We start from the raw sequence: 26,948 nt of genomic DNA, 5'->3' as shown, positions 1-26,948 counted from the left end.
AGTGTTCTGGCGCCACTGTCTAGGACCACTGGGAAAATCTGAATAACAGAGCAGCTTCTTGACATTTCTCTTGGGCACTTCTAGTAGTGCTCTACTAAGGAAGAGCATAGTCCTCAGTTACCTTCTTAGCTGAAAGAGGGAGATGTCTAAGTTACAGGGAAATATTTCCCAGATTTCTTCCATGATTTTAGTCTTTGTGTGGTCTTTCAAAGCCCTATGGTTGTACAGGACTCCAATGCATAGAGTTGCTGTGTACAGCACAGTAAAAACATTGCCAAATAAGCCAATTTTATTTTTTCAACTTAAAAAGATGTAGTTTGTAAAGAGATCTTTACAAACCTGGGATGGCAGAATTTTCAGTTTAAATATTCTGCTAGTATGCACGTAATCCAGAGTTGGTAAGATATTCAAATGGTAGATTTTTCATTTTAAAAAATACAAATTCCCCAGAGGTTACTGATGGTGGAAATACTACTTGTTCACTTTTAGTAATCCTGTAATTAAGAGCCATATGTATAGAAGCTGTTTTTATAAAAAAGTAACAGGTACATTAAATTAATTACAACATTAATAAGGGAGTTAATAGCTTATTAAAAAACTTCTAAAGGTTTTTTAATTGAGGGTTCCTCTGTTAAAGAGCTTTAAAGTTGCATTAATGGTAGATTTTGCAATTGAATGCTAGTACCAAATACCTGAATTCTGCTCTGTATCTGCATATGAGCTGTCTTAAAACTGTTAATGCAAATTAGTGATCCATACCCTTTTATTAACTATTATCAAAAGCTTTACTAGCTAAAATGCCTGTGTGACTTGTACTGACATAACCACAGTAGGATTAAACTGCTCTGTAAGCTTGAAAAGTCAAGTTTTCATATTCTACCCAAACCAACCCTTGAGTGGTGTGGTTATCAAATATATTTAATAAGAGTATGTAGTAACAGTAACTTCATTCAAGTGCAACCCACTAATTGAGTAAATCATATTTGAGTAGCTAGAAACAAGCATTTATTAGGTATCTGACATAACAATATATATCTCAGACTTTGGGGGAACGTAAAATACAATCCTATACTGAATCAATTCAGAGCATCTTCATTGAGCTTACATTTGGATAGGTCTGTGCAAGATAGTATGAAACTTGATTGTGTTCTCTCACCTTTTTTTTTGTTCGTTTCCTTTTATGCCACCTGGAGGGGATCTCTGTCCTTCTCAGACACAATTACGTTGATTTTGTTCTGTAGCTGAACAGTTAGCATGTCACCCAGCTCTGACAAAAAGCCTCTCTCAGTGTTACTGTGTTCACACAGAATAACACTTATTCCGTTGGCAACTGCATCCAGAATATCATGGTGGGACATCTCTCCTGCCATTTTGAGAAAGAAATGCCATGGTAGATTGCACACTGTTTAGGAAGCCGTTTCTTTGCAATGTATGCAGAATCTTAATTAGAAACTGGGAAGATGCAACAGGGGAAGTAGCCCATAAGGATAGACGCAACGCCATCTGCACAGTGTAAAAACATGACACTCCTACTCTAGCATCCCTTGAAGGACTTTCAGCTGGTGTCCCCAGTGTACAATTGAGCAAAATCACAGAAATTCCATGCTAATTTTGAATAATAGTAGAAGATTTTGCCACTTAGGGCAGGAAATAAGTGTGCAGAGTGGTTTGGAAGTGGACTGTCTAGATGTCATACATCCACTCAACAGTGTTGCTATTGATGGAGGGTAGCAACTGAGGAAGGCTTGTCAAGGCAGCCCTTGCATTGTGGAGCAAGCTGCAGGAACTACCTGTCACGCTATCAGAAAAAAGATAATGGACTAAGTATCTCTTTGGTCAGATATGCTATTATGGTCATTAAGTGGAAGATTCTGTAGTCTGTTACATTCTATCTTCCTTCAGGGAATTCTGTAGGGAACTGAGGAAATACGTTGTATCTTGCCAAAAGAAAAAAACACTGAAGGTTGCGGTAGACTTTTCTATCAAACACTGATTTTGAAATCATGCGTGGTTAATGGTTACTTGAAATGACCATCAGTGTGCCATACAGCCATCTGATCTATGTTACCTCTACTTCAGTGTTACTCTGTCATTCCGGTAACTGATCATTTCTCAGTCGTAACAGGCAATTTTTTTCTGGCCAAACCTTTCAACAGTCAACTCTTTCTTCTTTTTTTGTAGTGCCTATTTTTATAAAGATAATGAAACAACATAATCTCTTACCTGTGAGGTAGAGGTCAGCTTCCGTTCCCTTCAGGACACTGCTCCCAGAACCAGCACAGAGAGCAGCTTTCTTCACTGGCGAATCTGCAGGATACAAGGTGCCACAATTAAACTTCTTTCTCTCTGTTCAGCCTCAGCATCAGTATTGCTATTAACTGTTTCACAATAACTACTACCTTGATTTTAGGGCCAATGTAAATTTGTTGGAGGAAGAGATGTGTTTGTCAGTTTGAAAGAGTCATAGGCTCACAGCATCTCTGATAGTAAGCAAAATCCTCTATGTACCAAGAAGATGCATAGAAATTTTTCTACAAGGGACTGTGAGAGCGGAAAACTCCAGCATAAAGACTTGTTGCTGGCTACTGCAGCTTAGCTCTTTCTAGTGAAGTGTTGTTGGTTGGGTTTCTGAACTCTCTAATTCTCTGCTACTTTTTCCAGGACTCTAAAGTTCCACTGTGTTTGTTTTCCAAACTAATGATGCCACTAAGGCAGCATCTTCTCTCTGAGTTATAACGGGTTCCTAATTCTTAGCTTTCAGAAGGCCAATCTCATTGCAAACTGAGAGCTCCTCCACATCATCAAAAATTTGCCTGTTTGCTATGACTGCTGATTCCAAGCTATTACATATCGCAGAATCATCTAGGTTAGAAGAGACCTTCAAGATCACCTAGTCTGACCTAACACTAACAAGTCCTCCACTAAACAATATCACTAAGATTAGTCAAGTGATGTAATCAGATAAAAAAAAAAAGTTCTCAGATGTATAAACTCCTATTCACATCTAAAATGGAATCACAGATATGTGGTAGTGACAAGGAATTTAATTGTGCATATCTAGCATGTTCAGTACAAGAGGTGGGGTGGGCAAAGAATTTTCAAATTCTATTAAGGTTTTACAGTATGTTGCCATGCAATTACTGTTGATGTGACTGGAATCAAACACTACAATCCCACACCACAATGACGGGTTTCAAAATAGACTTGTTTTGGTTTTAGTGCAATTGGTAGTATAAGAAGCTTGTAACAAGACTTCTGTCTCATACAATGCAAAGAGTTTTCAACAAATTTGCTCTCACAAATTCTATTAGCTATGCTTCTTGGATAGGTAACTGGGATAAGAGGATACATGTTCCATTTAGTAGTGACCACCCTTTGAGCTAGGATACTAGGATAGTTTGCCTTCTCTGTCACCACTTCTTCTTCATTGAAGCATGGATGGTTATATGTTCAGAAGGATACCAGAAAGCACTTACTATTTTAAGGTGCTTTTAAATTTAACATTCAGTCACAAAAGGGATCATACAGTGAGGTACTACACACTTGCATCCGATATCTTGGAGAGAGAAATCTTAGTCATTATAGAAATTATGAAAAAATATGTCTCGTACTCAGCTTGTGGTATCCCTCCTTCACACTGACAACCAGCATAATACAGAATCGCCAGTCAGAAATAAAGATGATGCTCTTGTTCCATGATTGTATCACAGAAAATCTAAAACACTGACTCTTGCCTTTAACAGTGCTTCATACTACTTGAAAATAAACCTATCCAAGGCAGGAATATTTTACACTCCCTCACATACACTCACAGTACCTGGAATACTAGTTCAAAAGGGCAGTCTTACTGGCAAGTTTGTTTACCTAGTGTCTTGCCTGTTCCCAGCGCTAGGCGGACGTGGGGTAATTTTAGGTGACTTTTGATACGCTCGATAATGTCTGACAAGGAGGCTGGTTTACTCAGTGTGCATAGACGTCCCATTCCAGTATGTGGAAGAAGAGGCTGAGGGGAAAAGAAATTCAAATTACTGCGAGAAAGCTGACTCCAAAAGTTTACTGTTTTCCCTAATATACAAAAATGAGTATATTGGGTGTTAAGGATGAATACCTCTGTACTTTATGAACAAACATGTATGTGATGTTCTTAAATGTAACGTAATAACTAGACTAGCTCTCGGAACTGATTTTAGAATTAGTTCAGACCACGCAGCTATTTTCATTGTTTGTGAAAGTGTCCATGGCTTCAAATCCCCAGAGGCTAGTATTTCAGAGCACTGACAGGTAGCATAGGAAACCTGTAATGCCAGTGAATGCTGGACTTAAGTTTTTAGGACAGTCAGCTCACACAAATAGTACATTCACTGGAAGTAATATGTGATTTTCTTACCTTTTGTAGTATGAGAATCTCAGTCTTGTGATCAAGAAGGCTGTTCTGGGACAATAATGCCACCACCTCTAGCAGCGCTTTCTGAGAGCAGTTCAGACTGACTCGTGTTTGCTCCTTATCTTCAACCCTGAAGAAAGATATGCTTGGTGTTTACTAAGAGACTAGATAAAATTTCAGCATCATATTAGTAGAAAATAAAGCTGTTCTATCACAGAGGATATTCTATCAGAGAGAAAGGGAAAAAATAGACACCAGACATGGTAATAGTCTAGTGTACTCTGCTTTCTTGGAGTAAACAGATACAGGAATTTAACTCAGCTGTCCTCATTAAACGTCTTGTAAACACTCTTCTTTACCACTTCTAATTCGTGTGATGCTACATGCAATTAGTTATCATGTAGTATAACATGGATTGATCAGAAGGGGATGATTATCCTGTAAGTTTCTCAATCCGTCGCTGAAAAAATAGCAGCAATACACAGAGGAATGAAGTGGTTACAACAGTAAAATACAGTTCAAGCAACAGAAAAAACACATTAGAGTGAAGCAGATACCTGACAGGGAAAGTAGTGAGACAGAAGATCTCCTGGATGTCTTTGGTTTTGGAGAGCACTGTCTCTAGATGTTCAGCAGTGTCTGCACAGAATTCTATTCGGTGAGTGCCTTCAGTTGGATAGCTTGGAGAGGTTGATGGGTGCAGTGGGACGGAATTACAGGCACCTGAGAAAACAGCACCGAACTGCAGCTTTAGAGAGTTGGATGATGTAGCAGATACTGAGTTAGCATATATCCAAAAGAGATGCAACTTTGAGAAAATTTTGCACTTGAATCCATTTTCCCTGACCAGAAATGAGGACTCTTTTCCTGTTGTCTCCATTAAGCATAGTCTATTTTAAGTGCAAAGAAGTTGATGGATATATATTATTTTTCATTCTTAATGCTGTTCAAATTTTATCCTAAGAATTTTACAAAACAAAAAAAATAGTTTCTGGTTTGTAAAGCAGGCTGGATAAGACACAGTTATTTTCATGCATTAGCCACAACATAAAATAAAATCTAAAAATTTCTGATACTTTTAAGGCCTGTAGAAACAATGATATCTTGTACTTTAGAAATTAAAGGCAATGATTGAAAGTCAGCTGTCTACACTCTTCAACCAAGATAGACAATAAATATGCTGCACCAGTTCTGGCTATATCCAATAGCAAAATCATGCATCTGGAAATTTCATCCAGTGTTTGTATCTCGTATTCCTCACCAAGATGAATTTCCCTAAGAGATGGTATGGGTACTTTGAAGTACTATAATAACAATTTTTAAAAGTACTCAAATCATATTTGCAAGAACCAGAGGAAAGGAGAATGAGAAGATCCCTACATAGAACAATTTGATGAACATGATGAATACTGATGAGTAATTTGACCAATATTTTGTTCTTAACAGAATCTCACCAAGTCCCTTTGTTAGCCAGTTATTGATGCCATGAGGTATGGCATCATATGCCGTGTGTGGGGAGTAAATCCCAATTCTGTGCTCCAGAGCTCGGACCACCAGCCGTTCCTTCCAGGTCTTCCACGTTACTCGCTTGAGCGGTGTGAAGATAGGAGGGTGGTAAGAAAGAATAAGGTCTGCTTTCTTCTGCACTGCCTCCTCCATTACCTCCTCGGTGAGGTCGTTAGTGAGGAACAGGGTCTTCACAATGTGCGGCGGGCTTGGTTCCACCAGCAACCCCACATTGTCCCAGCTTTCAGCCAGGGAGAGGGAAGCAAAGTTGTTCAGAGCAGAAACGAGTTCCCCGAGATTCATAAGGGAGCGCGAAGGCGAGCGGCCCGCAGCACGGATGCAAGACAGAGGTCGGCTCACCAGCTGCAACATGCGGGTACCTGCAGAGGGGGGAGATAGCGGGGGTGCGCGCGGGCACCTACCGGGCCGCGGGGGCAGAGCCTTCGGGCTCGGGGCGCCGTCCCGCTGCCTCACGGAGGCGCAGGCAGCCTCGCCCCGCGCAGCTCCGCCACTCACCTCACGCCACAGCAGCTTGGGGCCGAGTCTGCGCTGGGCCCTGCCCCTTCCGCCGCGCAGCCGGGGCGGGCATCAGCCTCTGCGCTGCGACGGTGTGAGGTGCGGAGCGGGAGGGGCCCGGGAGTCTGAGGCGAGGGGCGGTGGGAGATCTGTGGAAGCACCCTAAGTCCGCGGGATCGGAGCGCGGCCGTGTGGGTCAGGCGGGAGCCCACGGCAGGGCCCTGGGGTACTTCATCGGGCCCTGTGGGGGTCTCGGTCCCACTGCTCCGCAGCCGCTGGCCTGGGCTCGCTGCGGGCGCCATGGTTACCTGAGACGGCCTGCCAAGGCAGGGAACTGGCCTCTTATTTGCGTGTGGGGGGGAGGTATGAAGGTAGAAGTTGGTGTGTAAAAGTCTGATTTTCACACAGTTAATCCTTTATTATTGTAATTCGGAATGGTTTATGTGGAAGTCGATATTAACTTTAAAAAAACTTGTATCCTGCACTTGGATGCAGGTGCCTGTCTTCTGGAGGCACTGACGACTCTCAGGTGGTGGCTTTGAGATCATACTTACATGTAGACACTGGTATGTGTTTTTTCTCTGTGAATTGCTGTTATTTATAAAACTGTAATCTTTAAAAAAGGTGTATTTAATATAAACTCTTCTGAATAAATGCTTTTTTTTTTTTTTTTTTTTGGCCTCCCCCACACACACTTTCTCTAAGCTATTTTGTAGTTTCTGGTTCTTTATGTGCTGGGCAGTTGCATAAGACATTTATCCACAGAGTCACTTGAATATTACGTCTAAACTGTGGTGAAAAAGCTCATAACCACACACATGTTTCATAATCGGAAAGAACTGGGAAATGCTGGGGGAAAAATGAACAAAACAAATTTCATGTTTTCTTTGCAGGCAATTGCTATATACAAAATTACCTCAGCTTTTTGATGAGCAGACATGGTAAGAACAATAGCAGTGTATGTGTATTCATGTTTTCTGAAATGTTTGCTTCTTGGAAAGTGAATAGCAGCTCTGCATCTCAAAGGATTATGTATTTGTACTCTGATGCTGTGGAGAATCTCTAATGAAAAGTGCAGTTTTCCATCTAAGACTACTACAAGATACAGTGAAAAGGGAAATGGGTTAATTTACAAATTTATCAGTCTAAAATATAATTAGACTTCTTCTCTAAGTTAGTAAATATTAATCCTAGTTTGGCTAATGCTTCCAGTTTGTTTCTTTTACCACAGAGGCATTGTAAAGTTGCAAGCTCATAGTCCTGCTTGAGTACATGTAACATTCTATACTTGCAAGCTTTTGAAAGATAAACAAATCAGAAACTAGAGGTAGGACAATTTGTCTTAAGCTATATACGTGCACCTTTGTAATGTCTCCAAAGATATTGCAGACAACTATTTTCTCTACTTTGCTTTTATAATTCTGGAACAGTAGGCCAGTATCATCATGATGCTGATTTTTATTAGTTTTTCTGTACAGTTATTCCTAGCATACCACTACAGTAATTGTTTTCATGTAGCTTAGCACTTTTTGTGGAAGCACTATGATATATATTGGGCCTATAGAGAGATACATTTGCCTTGGTAGCTGGGTAACTGTCACTTTAAATTTTATGAAGCCTACATATAAATTATTAAGAAAAGTGTGTGATTTTGTACAGTTACTTGTTTGTGAGGGCAGACTATGTATGGTGCCATTTAGAACTATCCTATTGCTCAAAAGGCTGCAATCAGGTAGTGCCCATCCCTTGTTCCTCTGCTTGTAAACTAGTGAGGTATGTGTACCACAGTGTGGCCTCCCAAGTAGATGTTACCTTGATTCTTCAAATTGGCAGTGAAGTGACTGTGTAGGTCCAGTTCAGAGATGAATAACGTGTTTCTGGATTGCAACAGCATGAATCTGAGGCTCTGCATTTCCATGGCAAGCTTGGTTTGTCCTGAAATTAAATGAAACTGGCATTCTCTGGTGATGGCAAAAGGTTTGTGATAGTAGCCTTGCCTATGGCCAAATATTGGAACAATGGTTATATGCAGTGGGAATTTGCTTATGCTCTCGATAGGACTGGAAAATGAAACTGAGTCTATTAGCTGTTAGCATTTCATTTCTGATTTAATTATTTTTGTGACTCTTGCTCAGGCTGTCACGCTGCATACTGATGTAGGAGATATTAAAATTGAATTGTTTTGTGAGCGAACACCGAAGACTTGTGAAGTAAGTCAAATAACAGGAATGAGACTGTCTAGTGTTGAAGCAAAGCATTAGAAATGGTGAAGACCACAGAGGAGGTGAAATGACTGTCCCAATTTATCTTTTAACATAATGGAATATTAGCATTTTTAAGCTGGTGCGGAACTTGTGCAGCGTATACTTGGGTGTTGTGTAATAGTGCCTAAAGCTTTGCTGCCTCTTTCTCACCAGATAGGTTTGGCTAAGGGTTGCTTGTCTCCAAGTTTTGATGTATCCCAAAATGTCCTTTGCCCTTTAGGTGAAACATGGGTTATGGCCTGGGATTCCCATATGTGCCTTGGTTTGCCTGCACTCAGTCAGATTTGACTTTTCTTAAAAGTAAGAATTACTGGCTTAAATTGAAATCAGTTACTTTTGTTGGGGGGGAAAAAAAAGAAGAGGATTGAAGCTATTGATTACAAAATTACAACACATTTGCAAAATAAAAATGTTGAATGAAAATGATATTTATGAACGTGTTTCAGTCCTCATGCTTGTTCCTCAAGGCAGATGGCCTTGTGCTGTAAAGCTTTATTTAAAATCCTTTGTGTCTGTGACAGTGTCAAAGGAGCAACTTCAGCATAATTTGAGGATGACTGTTCTGTGGCAATACTCTGTGGGATTCACCTAATGATTATTCAACCCATCATAACCTTCTTCTATAGGAGACAAAGGAAATAGGAGTTCTAAACACAAACTGCAGTCTATTGAAAATAGATATTGTAAAATATTTTTCTTGTGTTTTTACAGCTGTTTCTCTTTTGGCAATAGATGCCACACAGGACTTTTTAATCCTTAGATACATGTAGTTTTAGCAGTCAGTATGTCAGAGTAACTTGTAAATTCATTTTTTTCCTTCATGTTGTAATTCTGTAGTTCTAATGTTTCTTTAAGCCAAGTTAAGTACTATATTAGTTTGAGGCTTTGAAATTTGATATCTCAGAGTCTTCCTGATCTCAGGTGCAAAACTTGCTTCTTTCATTCCCAACAGTTCATCTTTGAACTGAAGTGAAATTGTCTTTCTCTAAAGGCATTTTCCATGCAAACTAATTGCCAGTACTTATCAGTAAGGATAAAGGTATTCAAATTGTGTTTCATAAACTATCTAAGGTGTAGAGATCCTTTCAAAGAAATGCATGTTCCTTCACCAAATGAAAGAAAATATTTATGAATCCCTCATCAGATCTGTCTCCTGGATCATGCTATCTGTGAACAGTTTCACCGTTGCCTTTTTTACTTCCATATAGCCTGCAGATAATTTTTATTGCATTTGGTACTGTTTACAACAATGGCAAGCTCTTCAGAGGGAAGGAAGATGCCTGAGTGTTATTTATATTTTTTTAACAGTCAACAGTAGTCTGGGACAGTGGACAAATGCCATTACATGGTCACAGTGCAAAGCAGAGGCAAAAGTTTTTAGTCTTGCCAATGCATTTTAGTAATACTTCAGTAACAGAGAACATTATTTCTGAATATTTTAATATGATTTGTTTCATTTCCTTAGAATTTCCTGGCTCTGTGTGCTAGTAATTACTACAATGGCTGCGTATTTCATCGGAATATAAAGGGCTTCATGGTTCAGACAGGGGATCCATTAGGTAAATTCTTCTGTCAATGTCTCTTTATAGTGACGCGCGGAAAAGACTCCACAAACATAGGGTTGTAAAGTAGGTATACTTTATTGCAGTGCACCGGACACACTAGGAATAGCTTCCCTCAAAAAGTGTGCACCTGCATGGTCGTCTCTCACAACTTTATACGCAAATACTGTTAACATATTACGTAAGCTCTAATACATATTCATTAATTTCCCCGAAAAGGTGGACCTCTTCCAAGTACTCATTTCCATAGTCTCCACCCTTAGCTCCTTCCGGTTGCGCCTGCACAATGTAGCCTGGTGGTCGTGGGCTGGGCTCTTTCAGGATGAAGGCAACAAGGAAGAGGAGGTTACACTTTTTACCTTTCTGGACTTTGACCTGCTGTTGGACAGTATTTAGAAGTTTTTTGTTTATCTTTGCCTTGTTTCCTACCAACAAGTTGTTCATTCTTTCCTAATGAGATGTTAATTTTTCCATCATCTGTTGGGCTTGCATGATATCTTCTTTTAACATCTGCTTCTCATCTACATCCCTATAATTAGGATATTTTTAGGTTCTCATCCACATCCCCAATAATTAGGATATTTTACCATATATGTAGCTAAATACTAATTCAGATAGGTTTTTAGCATCTTCCCCATCTCAATAGTAAAGTTATATAGAAGTAAAACAAAGGATCAAGAAATATAAAGAAATTATAAATATCAATAATTATAGAAACAAAATGTTAAAAAAAATAAAATATTATGGTATTGTTAATAGAGGTTTTAATGATGTAAGCTTACTGAAAAGTTTCCTGTGGTGAGGTTACAGAAAAGCATCCATCTGGTTCTAAATAATGTAATGCAGTAGTAATGCATTCTGTAAACTTTGAGTTTTTTCAGCTCTTTCCACTAAATACATGTATGACTAGTAGCAGTTAACTGTCGTGGTTTCTCTGTTTTTTTTTTGGCTGGAAGGCTACACTTCCTCTAAAGCATTTGGGAAAATGTCCCAGATGTTGTTAACTGTTTGGGAGACTGTCTGATTCAACTGTGTGTCTGTTTGCAGTCATACTGAATTTAATTTGAGGATATGTCATTATTTTTACATAGAGTTCTAGCGCTCCTCAGTATCAAGCCATGAGATCATTATGCCTGGCTCAAACAAAATAGAGTCTGTCTGGGATCTTTGTTGTAAAATTTTATAACGGTACATTATCCCTGCATTTCCCAGTCTGAAAATCATTAATATATTGTGGTTCTTCTTTGTCAGGGACTGGGAAAGGAGGTAACAGCATCTGGGGAAAGAAGTTTGAAGATGAATTCAGTGAATACCTAAAGGTATTTCTGTGCTCTCAATATGCAGTTATGTTTTCAGATAAATTCTTTACAGGTTGGAGGGTGATCAGTGTTGTGCTAGATTATATTACCTGTTTTGTGATTGTGAAATAAAGTATAATCCCGGAGGGAAGGGATAGAAAGCTTATTATTAAAATAGAAGCAGGCATTGTAATACTTAGCAAGTTAGATTTGAGGGTTATCATTGCTGAGAACAGAAGCAGCAATTTTTAACAAAATATTTTTCATGCACTGAAGGCAAAGGAATCATTTCTCAACGTAAAAGCAAATTTGACGAGCTAGTTGTTATAATGTGGGTTGTGATAGAATGTGGTATTAACAAGAATGGGTTTTAATAATGACATTGAGGAGAGCAATAAGTCACTGAGCACTTGGTACAGGTTGATGTCCTGCTTTCACGGGTGTTCATTCATGTTGATTTTTTTTTCTTTCAGCACAGTGTCCGTGGGGTGGTTTCAATGGCAAACAATGGCCCAAATACCAATGGATCGCAGTTCTTCATCACTTACGGCAAGCAACCACACTTAGATATGAAGTACACTGTCTTTGGGAAGTGAGTGATCCAACCATTTGCCTCCTAGCCATAGAGTGTGATGGATCTGAATGTTTCAGGGCACGTACAGTACAAATTTAGAAACTTTGGGTTCTAAAGCTCTTTAAAATATTCGATGTGTATATGTAAATGTATGCTCTTGCACTGTCATCAGAATTAGTTACCCTAAAATGCTGCTCCATTTTTAGTAGTAAGGAATGCAATTACCTCAAGAATGGAGCTGGGTTGAGTTTTTTTGTTATTTATTGATTTTTAAGCTAGTTGTTCCTGCTTGCCATTTCATACTGTGCCCAAATGGGTGCATCCTAATTTTTAGTGAACTCAAAAATAACTGGATACACAGTTGTAGGGTTTATTGACAAGCAAGAGTCTGATCTGGAACTCGGTATGTGGATGGATGCAGAACTGACACTGTTATACTTTTGTTTAGACGGAAATTCTGTTGAGCAGATAAAACTTGTGGAACCGGCAGTTCGTAAAAATAGATTAGGTTATTTAAGATTTATCATTATTTTAAAACTGGTAACATACCATCCCTAAAGCAAATGTTTAATTGTTGAGTCTTTCAAATGCTGCTTTTTCTTTCTCAAAATCATGGTAATATCTTTTCTTTTGTTTGTTGTTAAGAAGTCTGTAGCATGCAAGTGAATCTTGTTGAGAAAAATCTGTTTTTTTCAAAGACTTAAATATTCAAAAGAAACTGGTGAAAAGTGAAAAATATTATTGCCTTCCACCTGCTTTGTTTATAGGCAGGTGGAAGGTATAGGCAGGTATAAGCATAGGTGTTCCTTTTGTTTCTGTGTTTGTTTAGTAGTGATTGAAAGGTTTTTTTTGGACATCTTCCTTAGAAAAGAGTAGAGGCTCTGACAGGTTAACTTTGCCAGATTTTCTGTGGCAGTTTAAGATACTCCTGACCCAGTTGCAGAATCAGGAGTACAGAATATGTAGTCCATGCTCCAGCCCACAATTCAGCATACAAGATTCAAAGAGCTGATGAATGTGACAGTGAACTGAACTGTAAATGGTGTGTGTTTTCTGCAAAGTCTGTTACTGGGAAATAAATTGCCAAGACTTAACCAAAAGGTAAGAGGTTTATTAGAATAATCCCTCTCACCACTTCATCAGCCCGATTGGGCATCTGAAAGTTTAAATGCAGTTGTGCCATTAGACTTGCACAGTTACTGGTTCTTTCCAATCTTGTCTTTGTGCTGGAAGCTTAGTAATTGTAATTGCACATTTGGAAGTTGACTTTCTAGCCGTGGGATTTCAGTAATTCACAGTGAGGTTTGGTCTGGCTAGTATCTTGTCAGTCAGTTGACTGGTCAGTCCTGCCTGCAAGGAAGTGCAGCCAGGGTCTTTACAGAGGTGTGGTTGGTAGAAAATATGTTGTTGTCAGGTCTGTGGAAATTATTCATTCTTTTACCAGAACCTGTTATGGATGATTAACATTTCCTTTCAAAATAGGTTATATGCCATATATAAAGTTTTGGCTGCCTTATTTGTATAATTTGCTTGCAGAGTCCTTGTACTATGATACTTGGCTAACTGTGAAGTGTTTTGAGATACCTCCATTGTGAAAGTTCAGTCATTATTAGAAGGAGATTCCTAGCAGTTCTGCTTTTCTTCCAGAGTTATTGATGGCTTGGAGTCCCTGGATGAGCTGGAAAAGCTGCCTGTGAATGAGAAAACCTACCGACCTCTTAATGATGTTCGCATTAAAGATATTACAATTCATGCCAACCCTTTTGCTGTGTAGCCACAAACAGTCTTGACACGTTCTTTAGAGATTGGTCAGGTCAACTGCTGGGTGATTATGGTGGTTAGAGTGTCATTAAAAAGGGGACTTAACCTTGATCATACCTTTGGTCATTGAATGCAGGGTTTTCAGGTGCTGTGACATTGTCTGGGAGTTGTCACAGGGGAGTCTCGTGCTTCAGAAGACAGTTTTTCCAGAGTATATTCCTTGATTTTGACTTCTAAACTTTGCTTCTTGAACTTGTAAAACAAGAAAAGACTTTCAAAAATACATATATTTTTGCAAACCTTTGTTTTCTGCCTCGTCTTTCACTGTGATAACTGTGTTGAAACAACAGGCTTTGCTACAATTTCATAGTGTCAGTTTTCTGAAACTTTCCCTTGTAAATTCTAATGTTCCTTACAGTTTTTTAGAAAATTCACTAAGATATGTAATTTTTTCCTCTAGGTTACAAATAGAGGAAACTTTTCTCTGCTAGTGGATTAAAGACAATGTTTAGAGGAGTTCTTGCTCTTGCACTGTCATGTTGGGATGGTAACCTCTTCAGCCTCTGTGGAAGGTAGATCATAAACAAATGCTTTAGCCTCTGGCACAATACTCTTGGAATGAAAGAGTGAGTGTTTGTGTCTTTATATAGCTGTTGTTTGAAACTAGGTAACCTTGGATTTACTATTAACTTGTTTTTCATCACTTCATTGCACAAACAGTAGAGGATAAACACAACAAAAAGTATTGACTGAAAAGTTATGGTCAGACTTCTAACCAAGAATACACTGATATACCCAAAATAATAAACGATATTATGGCTAAGATGATACTGAAGAACAAATAAGAGAGAGATGTTCTTTGGTCCTGTTTGAGACCAAATGTTGCTGGACTCAAATAAGAAAGTCTGCGAGAAGGTACAGAAATGTCTGAATATTGAGTGCACAGAAGGAAAAATAAAATACATACGTACAAATATGTATATTACTGATCCAATGCTCAGTTCACTTAGTATAGTAAGCATAAAATAAACTGACTTAAGCAGGGAAAAGTGCAATTTGAATGCAGAAAAGCAGTTCTCCACCTTGGGCATACTAGGCAAAGCAGTGTTCTGTTCTTCCCTGAAAACCTCCTTGTTGTAGATTTAAAAAATGCATTTTGGCATCAGTTTGTTTTACTGAAGCAGGAAAAATCATTTTGTTTCCACAGAGGTCCATTTTCTGGCTATCATACAGAGAGGTGAGAGTATACATTTCCAATTCCAACTGTGTATGAGACACCCACAATGCCTGCATCCATCTCTTTGCCTTTTAAAATAAAGAGGTGAAATTATTTGCAAGAGAAAGGCAAAGGTATGCATGTACAGGCTTCTGAGGAGTTAACAAGCAAGGGCTTAGTGTCCACCAGAGTAGATCAGTACCCTCTCTTTGGGACAAAATTTCTGTATGGATGAATGAATGAGGAATATATCCATTCTGTTGCATCTCTTAGTATTGTTCTGGAGTTCAGGTGTGTGTTTAAGGGGAAAAAAAAAAAAAAAAAGAAAAGCATTTGAAAGTGCCAAAATGTTGTTAGCAGAAGTCTTAAGAGATTAAGAGATTATGTGTCTCTTTGGTATGCGGTGTTGCTTAAAGCTCCTAGCCCTTGCTCCGGACTTCCTACATTTTACCCTACTACATCAGTCAGGTAAAGGATTTCATTATTTCAGCTCTGTGCTCTTCCTGTCTTTTTCATGTTACCAGCACATAACAGCAGCAAGTAGACAGAAGCAGGCAACTGCATGTTGGGCTGACACACTGCCACTACTATTATGCAGAAAGAAATGCATACTGAGAATTTGCCTACAGTGCAGAGGAACTATTAGTTATATTAGAGGAATTAGTTCCTCTAATTTAAAATGCTGACATCTAGCACTGAACTCAGTAGAATTTCAGGTCTGCTTTTTACCTCTACAAAAAGACTGATTTATAGAATGTATGAAATACAGGAACAGCAAGCAATTTGCTTTCTGCATGATACATACATTTAGATACCTCCTTTTTTATCTAAACTTGCATATTGAAAAGGGAGTGATCTCATGGGACAGATTTGCATCCTGTTTTGAGTCATATTACACTTGTTTTCCTGTTCATGGTTCTGAACCTCTTCCATGGGAACTTGGAATACAACAGGAAAAATAACGGTGGGGTTGGTCCCATCCACTTCTGAGAGAAAGAGAAACACAAGAGTGGAAGTGTAATTTTTTTTTGGGCTGGTTGATGGGTACAGCAAATGTGCAGTTTAGTTCTTGCATACAGCTATAGGATTAGTTGGTGAAAATTAAAAAAATAAAATAAAAGCGAGGAGGGCCATCTATAAAGGCTTTGAAGTGTTTCAGAATGTTTAGTGCTTTCCAGAATAAAGGAATATCTGGGTTTAGAGAACTGATGTGTATAGACTGTTGCAGCATTTCAGGACTCCTTTATCCTTAGGTGCTCTTTTCCCACATAAATGAGATGGCAGACAAGATGTTGGACAGCTGGGCTTTTGGAGAACTGAATTTCAGGTGTGGTGCTGGGTAGCTTTGCTAAGTTGGTGGCTGATGGGTGGCGGAGCTTGTGCCATGAGAACAAGGTGAGCAGAACCCAGGGGGAGGTGGGCTGTCTGGACAACTGCTTCCCTGTGCCCGCAGTGAGCAGGAAAGCAAGGATTCGTTTTGGGGGAGTCTTTTTTTTCTTTTTGTCCTGTGGGCAAAAATAAACATCTGTATGTTTATTTGAAGAGTTGTATTTATTTTGTTTTACAATGGGTATTTATGTTCCACCCAGCCTTGAAAACATGACTAAAAGCTAGTAAACGATTCCATGACACATCGAAAAAAAAAGTGGTGGCCAACTATTTAGAAATATTTTTAATGCCAATCATTTAGAGACAACTCTAATTTGTTAGTCAACAGAGGTACTTTAAACGTGTGCTGCTTTAAAGCTGAGTATGTGCATGAACAATTTGTCTGGGCATGCAGAAAGGCAAAAAAAAAAAAAAAAAAAACACAACAGCAAATCAGGCTTTTATTGCCAAGGAGCAAAAATGATGACGTGTCCATGAAGAGTCACAAAAAGCAGTGTTCTGGTGGTCACTCTTAAATGGGGGTTAGCTTTATTTCTTTCATCATCGCGTTACGCGATGCTGAAGAGCCCTTGGCAGGAGTCTAGGAGAAGGTTTTTACACTGGGGCTACTTTTAGAGCCAGAATTTTCCACCCGGTGTCCCGGAGGCTACCGTGAAGCTGCCGCCAGCGGGCCTTTAGCAGCGCAGGTGGCGCGGGGCTACTGAGGGGGCGCTGCCGCCGGGCCCGGCCCGCCCCGCCCCGCCGTGTGACGGGGCCGCGCTCCAGAACGTTCCTTGGCAACGCCATTTTGTGGCGAGCTGCGACGCGGCGGCGGTCCCCTGGTGGCGGTTCGTGGCGGCTTGGAGAAGGGCGGCGGGTACCCCGAGCAGCACAGCGGGTACCCCGAGCACGGCTGCACCCCGAGCTGCTGAGGTGGGTTGGGCGGGCAGGGCGCAGCGCTGCCGTGCAGGGGAGGGGGGAGCTGAAGGACGGGGGCGGGCTGCGGGATGGGATGGGACAGGGCGCGACGCCACCGCAGCTGCCTAGGGGTTGGGGATGGCCCGGTGGACGCCGCCGCGGTGCGGGGATGCGGTGGCCTCCTGCCGGGATGAGGGGCAGCCCGCGGCCGCTCGGTTCGGCTCGGCGCCGCTGACTCGGGTGGGCGCTGGGCCCCCGCCTCCCCGCGGCCGCCATGTTGTCTGCCTGCGTCTAGTGCCGTGCCCCGACAAAATGGCCGCGGCCGTCGCTCTTAGGGGGCACCTCGCGGGGCCGAGCGGAGCCCACGGCCTCGTCCTGGGGCAGGGACCCCGGGGGCGATGGCAGCCGCCGAGTGCCCTGCGACAGGCGCCTCTTGTCTCCTGGGGGCGCCGAGCTGGCCGGGGGCGCCGGCAGGGGTCAACGTCCTGCTGCGGTACCCTGCCGCGTTTGCCCGAGCTGCGCCTGGCGAGACGTGACCCATTTACGATCGGATAATGAAGGAAAAGTACTAAGAGACTTTACCTTTTTTAGAAAGCCAGTAATTAAATACTTAGTAGATCCATGAGTTTTACCGCTACTTCGAGTTAGCACTGGAAATACTCCGGGAATCTACAGAAAAGCGTGATAGGAGTTCATGACAGATTTTCTGAAATCTGTATAAAGCACAGTGGGCAGTATTTCACACAGAATGGCCCAGATTGGAAGGGACCTCTCAAGATCTTATAGTCCAACTCCCCTGCCAAGCAGGATCACCTAGAGCACATTGTGCATGGTGGCATCTAGGCAGGTTCTGAGTATCTCCAAAGGGGACTCCACAACCTCTCTGGGCAGCCTGTTCCAGTGCTTTGTATGCGTTTTTAAGTACACATACGATTTATGTTTTCCCAGTGCACACACCATTTATTATAAACAAGGGTGCTTGAGCAGCTTTGTAGAAGTAACATTCTCAGTGTGTGTTTAGTACCTGGACCACAGTGCTTTCGCTTTTAAGAGGTAGCTTATTTTATTGGGTTTTATTCACTTACCAAAATAGTTATTTTGAAATGAATTGAATTTAAAAATGGTGTGGAGAAAGGAGGGAAAAAATCAAAGTTGAGTAGTTGAGGAAAAATTGTCATTATACTTTCAGTTTGATACTAATGGCTTGTCTATGGAAGCTGTTTCAAAGAGCAAAATACTTTTCTGTTACAGATGCGGCATTCCAGGCGAACTAATTATCCTGACTGGGATGAAAAAGAAAGTTGGGATCGCAGAAGATGTGACAGTGGTCATAAGAGGAAGAGGAGATCATTTAGTGGTACACAGGAGAACAAGCACTTCAAGCATGATCTTTCTAAACTTACTGATAGGTAAATAATGTTATGATTTCTGATACAAATAGGGACGTGCTTTAAGATTTTACTATCCTGATCTGGTCATCTGATAACATACTAATTTTTTGAGTTGGAGATCTTTCAAGATAGGTGTCTTACACCCTACAACAAAAAGCTGTCAGAGATACTGGAAGTTATTTAATTAGGTTTACTTAATCTTTTGTTTGTAGTAACTGTTCAGAATCCAGATCCATAAATGAGAGAGACCATCATGAACGACGCTATGTTGAAGAATACAGAAACGAGTACAACCCAGGATATGATAATGGACATCATCACAGAGACCATGAAAGTGGTTATCACAACCATAGTAGCAAATCATCGGGATATAGTGGGAGGAGTAGTTACAAAAGGAAATACAAGACACATCACAGTGCCTGTCATCATCATCATCATTCACAGGTGGTATGACCAATTTTAATTTAGGATTTTGTATTTTAGGAAAAGAATCTCTCATCTGGGCAGTAGTAATTGAGGGGGTTTGGGGAAGTGTGTTGATAATATTTACAGATTAGTTCTTTTGTTTATATTAATAGTTTTTTTTTACTATTTTTTTTCTCTTTAGTGAGAACATACAGTTTGTAGGTATGCTTGTGATACCACAGAACATAGTCTTGCTATTTGTTCGTTAGATATATTTGAGCCAATTAATGAGTAAAAACGATCAATTGGAGTACTTAAAATACAGGCATTGCTTTCATGCCTTTAAAACTTAAAATTATGTCACTATTTATTTCATCCCTACCCAAAAATCCAAATACAAACTTTCAAACTTGCTTTTGAATAAGTATCACTGAAATCAAGCAAGGATGTCAGATTTTTGCACTTTTTTTGGTATTGATTAAGATGTTTTAGGTCTTGATAAAAGTCTGTAGAATCGGATAACTACGAAACTGTCCTGTAGCAGGGTAGTTTTTCTGAACTTCGTAATATATTTAACTGTTAAAAAAGCTGAAGATAGGATTTGTAGTTAATATCTTCAGCTGAGGCAGACGAAAGTAAATATATATGTTATTTTTGTGATTAAAAAGAACAAACTCAAAACTATTATTAAATATTTAGACCAGCGACTTCAACTTATTTAAGACGGGTATTCTAGTTAGCCCACAGGGGTAATTTATATAAGATAACAATTAAATCTTTTTGCTATAAGAAGTGAGGGCACTGAAATCCTAAAGCAAACTTCAGTGAACCAGTCTTTTAAAAGAAAAAAAATTGTGTTGTAATTTTTTGTTGCCTTGCCACTTTGAGTATCTTATCTGAAAATCTGTTCCTTGCCATGTTTTTCTCCTGTAACATAAACTATATGCCCTGTGAATTTCTGGGGACTGAATTTGAAATTGCTCCTGCCAACCGTTTGTGGCCTGGCGTGTATCTGAATGCCTGAATATCTCCCTGCTGAATGAATTTCGTATTCTGACCTGAATTGACTCGGGTTTATTGATTGGCTGGACGATCTTGGTGCCGTTCCAGAAGAGTCATCGAAGGAAAAGATCCAGGAGTGTAGAGGATGATGAGGAGGGTCACCTGATCTGTCAGAGTGGAGACGTACTAAGTGCAAGATGTATAGAATATTTTTCAAAACTTATTAACTTTTCAGATAGAGTAATTTCTTTTAGCGTAAGATGTGAGGGGGCTTTGGAAGTCTTTTCTTTCTGTCTTCTTTTGTTTTGTTCGGGGGGGTGGGGGTGGAGGGGGATTGTTACTCTTTTTCGGTAGAACTTAAATGCATTTCTTGTTTCTTTTTCCCCTTTTTCCCCCCAAAATAGTAAACGAAGTTAATGAATGTTCTAGAATGAGATACCTGTAAATGTGCCTTGATGAGAGATGTCCAGTAACATCTCTCAAACTAGATGTTTACATTTTTAAAGAAGCACAGTCTAGAATAATCTTCAGTGATAGTATTTATTTTTGGTTTTGTTTGTTTTATTTTTGTTTGCTTGTTTTTTTAATGACTGAGTAACTTCACAGCTTCTGTGATTGACAGTCCGTTTCTTTTTAGATGAGATTGTTGCTACTTTGGGTGAAGGTGCTTTTGGAAAAGTAGTGGAATGCATTGATCACAAAGCGTAAGTCTTTTTTAATAAATACCTGTAATTTTTCTTGCTGATACTATCACAGCATGAATATCATGAGGTGCTTTCCAGTTGATTCTGTTGAGTTTACCTTTACTTTCTCATGTATTGCTCTGTATTTTGTTACATTTTGACATAACAGTAGGTGTTTTTTTATTTTTAAGTGGCATCAACAGGGGAATTCTGAACACTTCATGGTTGGAATTAGAGATCAAACTGTTCTAGTTATTAGCTCAGCTTTCCCATTGGGGAAGGTTTCTTGCATGTTCCTTGAAACGTATATGGTACGGTGTTCGAAAAAATATATTGTGTACCTTGAGGCAAAGTAAGCACACGTTTGTGCTTAAATATGAAAAGATAAAAGTGAACAGTGCATTGGACAGAGGACCGCTGTGGTAAGCAGTTCCACAGACACCTGTCTGTGACGATGTGTCATGAGTCTTCATATATACTTGCACCAGCCCCAGTCCTTTGAGCTTAGGCATGGGGAGTCTTAGCCTGGCATTTGGGTCATCTCTCAGTGCCAGTTCTGTTCACCAAGGGGAGCCTTGGGTAATTGGCATTTCGCAGTTGCTACAATGCAATGTTGCGACTGTTTCTTATCAGCAAGGGAAACCTCACTCATACTAAGTCACTTGGTCCCTGGCATTTTTGCTTCCAGCCAGTTTAACCCATTCTGCAGTTAGGCCTTCTTGCTGGATCATTTCCTGCAGAAAAGTTGCAATTACAGTTTCCTTTTCAGTGGCCAGGTAGCGTTCCTGTTGCTGTTCCAAATGTATGTTAGCACATCGTGGCAGAAAGAGCACCTTGACTTAACGGTAAGGCAGGACTGGTGGAGGTGCCATTGGGTGCATGTTCAGCCTGAGAACTTGTCCCTGGCAGAGGGTAAGGGGCTGACTGGCAGGTGGCCTAGACCTAGTTGGGTGAAGGTGAGTCTCAGGCCCTGCACCTCCCTACTTCTGTTGAGTAGGGAGGAAGCCTGTGATACTCTGTGGCATACGTTCAAATATCATCTGCAGTTATGCAGTGCTGTTTGGGTCCTAAGAGTATATTATAAATCAATAATACGTTTTTGTTTGATGGCAGTTTTTCTCTGTAAAATAGTATGAAACTAGGTTGGTTGTCTTCTAGTTAGTGTAGAAGGCATTTGATAGTTCAATCTTTGTTTCTTAACTGAAGAAAATCTGTCAGTTTTGACAGTTGTGTTGGGCTGCAAGAGGTAGAAGTTCCTGCAATAGCAGCCCAGCATACGTAAACACATGATATATTGTAAATCAGTAATTTAATCTTTAAGAATACCACCAATGTACAAAGTATCAAGTAAGTTAAAAAAATGAATAGTTGATGAGACCAAGTTTCAGTTGTGCTTTTGTGTATATGATTTTTTTTAATTGAAAGTCAGTATGTACTTAAAATCATCTTGATAAGGTTCAGCGATTAATTTTGTTATTAAACAATATATATGATGGTAATTACTGAATACTCTTAGTTGAAACTACTCATTGTTCTAATGACTGTTAAAACGTGTATTTCAGGGGAGGTAGACATGTAGCTGTGAAAATAGTGAAAAATGTTGATCGGTACTCCGAAGCAGCACGTTCAGAAATACAAGTACTGGAACATTTAAATGCATCAGATCCCAGCAATACATAGTAAGTGTACAAAAAAGACTGTACGTTACCTTGGCTTTAAAAATACTCTATAGCGTGTGTGTTTTAGAAAAAAAAATCAAAACACGACAAAAACCCTAACTTCAGTACTGCAAACTCAAAATTACTACATAATAGCTTTGAGTATTTTTTTTCCTAAATCATACCAGGTTTCTTTCTTTGTGTCTCAGAAAGTTTGAGGGACCTTGCTGTTCCTTTTAAAGGCTGGTCTAATTCTTGCACGTGTGTGTACAGCTGTACACCAGCCCCTCTGGTGGTGTGAGCTTTCATGCAGCACAGGGCTGCCAAGCCTTGACAGGCACTAGCTGTTAGTTCTGGATTGGATTAAATTTTCACATGATCTTCTTCAGACCTGTGAGACTGACTTAGGAGTCTGCTGTAGCGAGAGCAGTTGTACTAATGCGTGAGCAGATTTATCACAAGTTGAAGTACTACCTCCCTTATAATGTTCTTCTTGTGTGGGTTAGAACTTAATCAGTTCTCCCAGGGCTGCTTTTTAAGTGTCACCAGAAGGGGTCTCAGTGCTTCCAGCAGGTTTTTTGTTGTTGGCATTGTCCTCCTGTTCCTAATTTCTCAGTTCAGGAAAGGTTTTTTATTCTGATTTTTTGTAGTCTGAGTTGACTGGGGCATCTCACCTGGAACCAACATTTGTTAGGGTTTTTGATTGTTTTGAAGCTCTGCTACTTGAAGTAGGTTAGCGTACACACAAGGGAATGTTAAGCCTCTAAAAGGCCGTAGTGGACGATGTTATATGATGTGTTATGATGTCAGCATTATATAACTTAAGTGTTGAAATTCATATGGTTTCCTGCTTTCTGCAGTCGCTGTGTCCAGATGTTGGAATGGTTTGAGCACCATGGACATGTCTGCATTGTTTTTGAGCTACTGGGACTCAGTACCTATGACTTCATTAAGGAAAATGGTTTTTTGCCATTTAGACTGGACCACATTAGACAGATGGCATATCAGATATGCAAATCTGTGAACTGTAAGTGTATTTCTTTTTTTATTACTCATTAAACTTTCTTCACAGAATTTGCTAACAATGATATTTATCTTGCAGTTTTGCATTTGAACAAACTGACACACACAGATCTCAAACCAGAAAATATTTTATTTGTGAAGTCTGATTATACAGAAGAGTATAACCCCAAACTGGTAAGTTGCTGTCATCTTCCCTATCCCACCCTCGGCCTTCTGGGCTTATTTTGTCACTTGAATCCCATTGTCTGTTTAATTTCAGAAACGTGATGAGCGTACACTGAAAAATCCAGACATCAAAGTTGTGGACTTCGGGAGTGCAACGTACGATGATGAGCATCACAGTACTTTGGTGTCTACAAGACATTACAGAGCTCCTGAAGTTATTCTAGGTCAGTAGAAGTCTTTTTAGTGCAAGAGGAACTGTCTGCTTTTTAATCCAGTGCTGATAATTTTAAGCACTAACCACATACAGGAAAACTGATTTTTAAAAAAATGTCTTGTTTATAAATGTGCCTGGTTAGGCAGAGTACTGCCTATTTTCATAGTGGAAATGAGTTTTGTGCAGTCTGTCATGTTGGTAAGATTTCATCTTCAGGATTTTAGTATGCTATTGAAAAGCACTACCTTTTAACTGGAATTGTGCTCCAGAAATACAGCTTGCTCAAGCTGTTGAGCTGTTTGTAGTACAGTATAAAAATGAGCTTCTGAATTTTTTGACAGCACTGGGATGGGCACAGCCATGTGATGTTTGGAGCATTGGATGTATCCTCATAGAATACTACCTGGGATTCACTGTATTTCCGGTAGGTAGCTGAACCTCAAAGAGATGCAGCACAACTTGGTAAATAACCTTTAGACAATTGAGTGGAATGGGGGGGAGGAGGGGTGCAAGATCCTGTGCTGTACTGGTCTGCGCTGCCAGGTTGAGGAGAAGAGGAGCTTTCTTGGAAGAGGCTACAGGTTACATACAGTAAGCAGTGTAGACAGCTTGATGAAAGGAGATCCCACTCTACTGCAACTAACAAGGTTTCTTCTCAGAGGCATCTGGTATTATTACTCAAGCATGCAAAGCACTTGTTCTGACAGCAGTGCTGGAAGGTGAAATTTATGAACCAAAAAAAAGGAAAAGCAGGGTAAAAGATGAGAACAACACCAAAAAAAAAAAGTACATTGTAAGCCAATTCAGGTAGCAGATAACTACAGGCTCTCTTTATTAGTTAATCTGCAATTGATTATTGCTTGCATGGTATATAGTACAAAGTTGAAGGATGGTTGGTTTGTGCTTCGTGGTAACTTCCTCTAACAATGAAGGTGAACATGTTGTTGTTCGTTTTCTTCCAGACCCATGACAGCAAAGAGCACCTAGCAATGATGGAGCGAATACTGGGGCCTTTGCCTAGTCATATGATACAGAAAACCAGGCAAGTACATTTTACCTTCACAACTTCATTTTTAAATTAAAATAGAAGTTGGGTTTAACAGCAAATCGTAAGGGAAATGACAAAACACAGACAACTGACGGGACAAGAAAGAAAAAAGAGATGAAAAAGGAAACAAGAAAGTGAAAAGAAAGAAATGATAAGACCAGGGAAAAGAAAAGGGAGAAGACAAGGGAGACGAGAGAAAAGGGGAAAGATAAAACACAAAGACAAGTCAGATGAGGGAAAAGAAAAAGATGAGGGAAAAGACATGACAAGACAAGGGACAAGACATAAAAGGTAAAGGGTAAGAAAAAGGAATAGGAAAGAATGGGGAAAAGAAATGAGAAAAAAGAAAAAGGGGAAAAGACAAGGGAAAAAAGGAAAGGAAAAAGACAAGAGAAGGGCAAACTGATGAACTTGTGTTTAAAATGTGGAACATTCTCATGTAGGTATTTTCCATTGTGAGTAATGTGCTGATAAACATATTTGGGAGGGGGCAAAACAGAATTTTTGAGTAACAAATCATGGTTTGTTTGTTCAAGGAAACGCAAATATTTCCATCGTGACCAGCTGGATTGGGACGAACACAGTTCTGCTGGTAGATACGTCTCTAGACGTTGTAAGCCACTGAAGGTAAAATGACAGAAGGGAAAATACTTTAGGAGAGGGGAGCTGTAAATATGAGATTTTTTTTTTTAAAAAGTTTTTTTGTCTTCTATTCATGAAGGAATTCATGACATGCCAGGATTCTGACCATGAGAACCTCTTTGACCTCATACAAAAAATGTTGGAGTATGACCCAGCCAAACGCATTACTCTTGAAGAAGCACTAAAGCATCCTTTTTTCTTCCCCTTGAAACAAGAAAAAATTGCGTTGTCTCCTGTAGCTGAGCATGCTGATACAGATGGTATCAGTCCGCCAAAGAAACATAAAAGATTTTAAATATTTACTGTGTACAGTTATTTTGTAAATGCCCTATTTGTATTAATGCCTCTCTTTGGATACTTAAGTTTAACTTAGCTGCTGACATAAAAGTTATTTAAGAAAAAGCTGCTGATGAACCCGATTGTGTTTCCTTAACAAATAAAATCTCAATACATTTTTACATTAATACATGGAAAAAGCACCATCCATCTTATAAAATAGACTTCTCTTAAAAAGGAAAAACAATATTACTGGTTTTTATTGAACTGTCCCTGGAATCATAAAACATCTAGGGAGGTGGGACAGTTAAAATCATTTTAGTGTTTTGTGTAACTGATGTTTTTGGGGGGTGGGAGGGCTAAGAACAGACACAACCCTCTGCATTAAGTTTAAGGATGGCCTTTATTTATTATTAAAAAAAAAAAAAACTAAAGTTACAAATTAAGGAAGATCAGATTGCACTGTGATTACCAATTTCTTTTTTCACTTTCACAGGTGTACTCTGGTTATAAGTATTTCAGTTAATGCTGATTTTTAGTTTACAATAGTGTATACTTAGTCTTTACCAGATCTTTCCTGAATTATGAGCTGTCCTGAGAATTGCCCTTAAGAAGTCACGCCAAGTTTTGGTACACAAATAATCTTAACATGTCAACTGCCAGCATAAAATAATCTCATTCTGGGGGTGGGGTGCAGGGATAGGATTTTGTTCATTTTACCTTGCAGCAGCTGTACATGTAACAAGGCACGCCCTTACCCCAGTACTGTTAGCAGCTTCAGCCTGTGCTCTAGAAAACTCTTTGGCTGCTGCATTCAGGACAGCACTGTTTGCTTGTACTTACAGAGAAGCTGCAAAGAGACCGACAAGTACAAGAGCCCTAGAACTGATGCCCAGGTATAAGACAGCCTGACAGGCTGTGCTGTCCCTCAGGAACTTGGTCCACCAGCTATGACACCAGGCTCAGAGATGGCACTCTTCATACACCACCATAGTTACAGGAGTTTGCCACCAGGAGTTTCTCTGCTGTAGAACACTGAGTGCCCAGAAGCAGGGCAGCTGCCTTTCCCAGTAG

General features: G+C 39.8%; 3 protein-coding genes across 11 annotated transcripts; 2 read left to right on the top strand and 1 right to left on the bottom strand.

Annotated features, from left to right (window-relative positions):
* Positions 1-982: 982 nt before the first annotated feature.
* Positions 983-6,732, bottom strand: NIF3L1 (NGG1 interacting factor 3 like 1). 3 transcript variants are annotated; one of them, XM_068686685.1, is made up of 7 exons: positions 6,407-6,732; positions 5,839-6,131; positions 4,942-5,107; positions 4,388-4,514; positions 3,865-4,003; positions 2,224-2,307; positions 983-1,363 (listed from the first exon to the last, which is right to left on the bottom strand). In XM_068686685.1, the coding sequence occupies exons 1-7, from the start codon at positions 6,706-6,708 to the stop codon at positions 1,179-1,181; spliced, it is 1,296 nt and encodes a 431-aa protein (XP_068542786.1). In that variant the 5' UTR covers positions 6,709-6,732; the 3' UTR covers positions 983-1,178. The 3 variants fall into 3 exon arrangements, with proteins under 3 accessions (XP_068542786.1, XP_068542787.1, XP_068542788.1); XM_068686686.1 differs by having other exon boundaries at positions 5,839-6,270; positions 6,407-6,537; XM_068686687.1 differs by having other exon boundaries at positions 6,313-6,423.
* On the top strand, positions 6,425-14,164 carry PPIL3 (peptidylprolyl isomerase like 3). Of its 5 annotated transcripts, none has more exons than XM_068686688.1 (7): positions 6,425-6,505; positions 7,300-7,347; positions 8,542-8,616; positions 10,136-10,229; positions 11,484-11,551; positions 12,004-12,122; positions 13,752-14,164. In XM_068686688.1, exons 2-7 carry the CDS (start codon positions 7,345-7,347, stop codon positions 13,876-13,878), a joined length of 486 nt encoding a protein of 161 aa, XP_068542789.1. In that variant the 5' UTR covers positions 6,425-6,505; positions 7,300-7,344; the 3' UTR covers positions 13,879-14,164. The 5 variants fall into 5 exon arrangements, with proteins under 5 accessions (XP_068542789.1, XP_068542794.1, XP_068542791.1 ...); XM_068686690.1 differs by lacking the exon at positions 6,425-6,505 and adding an exon at positions 6,542-6,732; XM_068686689.1 differs by lacking the exon at positions 6,425-6,505 and adding an exon at positions 6,804-6,972.
* Positions 14,165-14,301: 137 nt separating this feature from the next.
* CLK1 (CDC like kinase 1) lies at positions 14,302-26,282 on the top strand. 3 transcript variants are annotated; one of them, XM_068686665.1, is made up of 13 exons: positions 14,302-14,437; positions 18,619-18,776; positions 18,971-19,205; positions 20,274-20,364; positions 20,803-20,869; positions 22,411-22,527; positions 23,367-23,533; positions 23,609-23,703; positions 23,789-23,918; positions 24,250-24,332; positions 24,871-24,950; positions 25,493-25,583; positions 25,678-26,282. In XM_068686665.1, the coding sequence occupies exons 2-13, from the start codon at positions 18,619-18,621 to the stop codon at positions 25,891-25,893; spliced, it is 1,530 nt and encodes a 509-aa protein (XP_068542766.1). In that variant the 5' UTR covers positions 14,302-14,437; the 3' UTR covers positions 25,894-26,282. The 3 variants fall into 3 exon arrangements, with proteins under 3 accessions (XP_068542766.1, XP_068542767.1, XP_068542768.1); XM_068686666.1 differs by lacking the exon at positions 14,302-14,437 and adding an exon at positions 17,216-17,382 and having other exon boundaries at positions 18,971-19,202; XM_068686667.1 differs by lacking the exon at positions 14,302-14,437 and adding an exon at positions 17,222-17,382.
* The last annotated feature ends 666 nt before the right edge of the window (positions 26,283-26,948 follow it).

This window comes from Anas acuta, chromosome 6 (genome assembly GCF_963932015.1).
Source record: "Anas acuta chromosome 6, bAnaAcu1.1, whole genome shotgun sequence".
Taxonomy (NCBI): domain Eukaryota; kingdom Metazoa; phylum Chordata; class Aves; order Anseriformes; family Anatidae; genus Anas; species Anas acuta.
This window is presented reverse-complemented; position numbering and strand designations above follow the sequence as displayed.

What these genes read in the sequence shown, in the direction of transcription:
- NIF3L1 (XM_068686685.1), bottom strand. Translation starts at nt 6,708, where the DNA reads ATGGCGCCCGCAGCGAGCCCAGGCCAGCGGCTGCGGAGCAGTGGGACC. An exon ending in CTGGCTAACAAAGGGACTTG is followed by an intron (nt 5,108 to 5,838) that starts GTGAGATTCTGT and finishes CTGTTTTCTCAG; the next exon opens with GTGCCTGTAATTCCGTCCCA. An exon ending in AGCTGACCTCTACCTCACAG is followed by an intron (nt 1,364 to 2,223) that starts GTAAGAGATTAT and finishes TCAAAATGGCAG; the next exon opens with GAGAGATGTCCCACCATGAT.
- PPIL3 (XM_068686688.1), top strand. An exon ending in TCAGACAGGGGATCCATTAG is followed by an intron (nt 10,230 to 11,483) that starts GTAAATTCTTCT and finishes CTTCTTTGTCAG; the next exon opens with GGACTGGGAAAGGAGGTAAC. An exon ending in AATTCAGTGAATACCTAAAG is followed by an intron (nt 11,552 to 12,003) that starts GTATTTCTGTGC and finishes TTTTTCTTTCAG; the next exon opens with CACAGTGTCCGTGGGGTGGT.
- CLK1 (XM_068686665.1), top strand. Translation starts at nt 18,619, where the DNA reads ATGCGGCATTCCAGGCGAACTAATTATCCTGACTGGGATGAAAAAGAA. An exon ending in CTTTCTAAACTTACTGATAG is followed by an intron (nt 18,777 to 18,970) that starts GTAAATAATGTT and finishes TTTTGTTTGTAG; the next exon opens with TAACTGTTCAGAATCCAGAT. An exon ending in GACGTTGTAAGCCACTGAAG is followed by an intron (nt 25,584 to 25,677) that starts GTAAAATGACAG and finishes CTATTCATGAAG; the next exon opens with GAATTCATGACATGCCAGGA.